This window comes from Callorhinus ursinus, unplaced genomic scaffold (assembly GCF_003265705.2).
Source record: "Callorhinus ursinus isolate GAN/ISIS: 27379988/994484 unplaced genomic scaffold, GSC_fseal_2.0 scaffold1, whole genome shotgun sequence".
Classification (NCBI taxonomy): Eukaryota; Metazoa; Chordata; class Mammalia; order Carnivora; family Otariidae; genus Callorhinus; species Callorhinus ursinus.
In genome coordinates, this window is record NW_027397063.1 from 37,138,715 (window position 1) to 37,141,179 (window position 2,465).

The window sequence follows — 2,465 nt, forward strand, 5'->3', positions numbered from 1 at the left end:
GCTGTCTTTGTGGTTCTAAACATCTTGAAACTTTCACAGTACCCAGTGAAGTAGTTATTTTTTTATTTTCTAAAATAAAGTTTACATTTGTGACGCCTCCATTACATTTGATGTTCTGGGGAATAGAACACCAGTGTTGTTATGTCACCAACAGATTCTCTACTTTTTTCTCATCAACAAAAATGAAAAGCACTTAAAAGTAATTATTGTTTGGCTATCTGGCACATCACCCAATGCTTTTATAAGAAAACCAGGCAGGCTCAGGGGCGCCTGGGTGGCTCAGTTAAGCATCTGAGTCTTGACTTTGGCTCAGGGTTGTGAGTTCAAGCCCCACTGGGTGTGGAGCCTACTTAAAAAAAAGAAACCATGGTCCACCTGATACATTTATGCCAACAGAGACTTAACATTTAATTGTAATTCAGCAAACCTTCATTGACCGTCTGTTGTCAGATGCCGGTGTCTTTTTCACAGATGCACTTCTACTTCCGTGGGTCTGTGTCTGTACCACCTCCCTCCACTGCCCTAAAGACAACTTCAGCAGTTGGTGAAATTGTAACTATGCTGGATAGTCTTCTCTTTTAGATCAGAGTCGTGTAAAGGGAAGGGACCCAGTTCACTTGATTGGAGCTAACACAGTACTGCCAATCTGCTTGCTAACCTTTAGGCCAGTGACACGTGCCTTGATGTGATTGGAGGCCGGGACACCCCCGGGGCTAAAGTGGCTCTCTGGCCCGAACACGGACAGTTCCGGCAGAAGTGGAGGCTGAACAGAAACGGAACCATCAGCTCCTATCTCAGCGATCAACTTGTCCTAGATGTTAAAGGTGGGCCTTTGGGGAAACCCAACGTTCTGTGTCCCTGGATAGAATTTTAAATTCCAAACCTTCTCCTCCTGGGGAAAAGAAATCGTGAGGCACAAAAGAAATATTAAGTCATTTCTACTTACTCTTGAAAAAAGATACGCTATTTTTTTAAATTTTTTATTGTTATGTTAATCACCATATATTACATCATTTGTTTTGGTGTAGTGTTCCATGATTCATTGTTTGTTCATAACACCCAGTGCTCCATGCAGAATGTGCCCTCTTTAATACCCATCACCAGGCTAACCCATCCCCCTACCTCCTCCCCTCTAGAAACCTGTTTGTTTTTCAGAGTCCATCATCTCTCCTGTTTCGTCTCCCCCTCTGACTTACTCCCCTTCATTCTTCCTCTCCTGCTATCTTCTTCTTTTTCTTTTTTCTTAAAATATGTTGCGTTGTTTCAGAAGTACAGATCTGTGATTCAACAGTCTTGCACAATTCACAGCGCTCACCATAGCACATACCCTACCCAATGTCTATCACTCAGCCACCCCATCCCTGTCACCTCCCACCATTCCAGCAACCCTCAGTTTATTCCTGAGATTAAGAATTCCTCATATCAGTGAGGTCATATGATACATGTCTTTCTCTGATTGACTTATTTCACTAAGCATAACACCCTCCAGTTCCATCCATGTCGTTGCAAATGGCAAGATCTCATTCCTTTTGATGGCTGCATAATATTCCATTGTGTATATATGCCACATCTTTATCCATTCATCTGTCGATGGACATCTTGGCTCTTTCCACAGTTTGGCTATTGTGGACATTGCTGCTATAAACATTGGGGTGCACGTACCCCTTCGGGTCCCTACATTTGAAAAGATACGCCATTTTAACAAACAATCAGCTACTTGGCTCAAGCAAGAAAAGCCTCAGGACAAAGTCTGAGGTTTTCATTAGGACAGTTGTAAAATTCTCATTTGCTACATGATCTTTGAGAACAGTTCTAAATTTAAAGCTTCATCAGCCATAAAATGTCCTGTTTCGTAGAAAGAAACCTTTTTTGCCATGAATTGCTGTAGTCTTTAAAAGCCCTCACTTAAAATTGGTGGCAGGTATCATTTAAACTTTCTTTGGAATTGAGCAAGGTCTGGGCTATTTAATTGGCTTAGTCACAAGCCACTGTCTGTGGAAACAGAAACCGTGCCCGACATCCAGCCCAAGCTCTCTCCAGAACCGCGGTGCTGGGCACATGGCTTTTGTAGTCAACTGTTCTACCTCTTAGTTTTTCAGTTTGAGTCATATTGAGGTCTGATTTGAGGTTAATCATAGTTAAGCTTATTTAAACTCAGCTTCCCACGTCAGGCTGCCTTTTTTTTTTTTTTTAAGATTTTTTATTTATTTATTTGACAGACAAGGGAGGGAACCCGAGCAGGGGGAGTGGGAGAGGGAGAAGCAGGCTTCCCACTGAGCAGGGAGCCCGATGTGGGGCTCGATCCCAGGACCCTGGGACCATGACCTGAGCCGAAGGCAGCCGCTTAACCAACTGAGTCACCCAGGCGCCCCAGGAATGAAGTCTTAATCCGGCACTCGGTGGACTGAACATTGTTAAGCACCTGGGTGAACAAATAATCCTTTCTTTTGGAATTCCTATTTTAG

At 43.2% G+C, this 2,465-nt stretch overlaps 1 protein-coding gene across 1 annotated transcript in view; it reads left to right on the forward strand.

Annotated features, from left to right (window-relative positions):
• CRYBG3 (crystallin beta-gamma domain containing 3) overlaps nucleotides 1–2,465 on the forward strand; it is a 105,053-nt gene that overhangs the window by 100,922 nt on the left and 1,666 nt on the right. Inside the window, exon 21 of the mRNA XM_025873208.2 lies at nucleotides 665–824. Coding sequence (XP_025728993.1) covers nucleotides 665–824 — 160 coding nt within the window. The remainder of the gene's footprint in view (nucleotides 1–664; nucleotides 825–2,465) is intronic.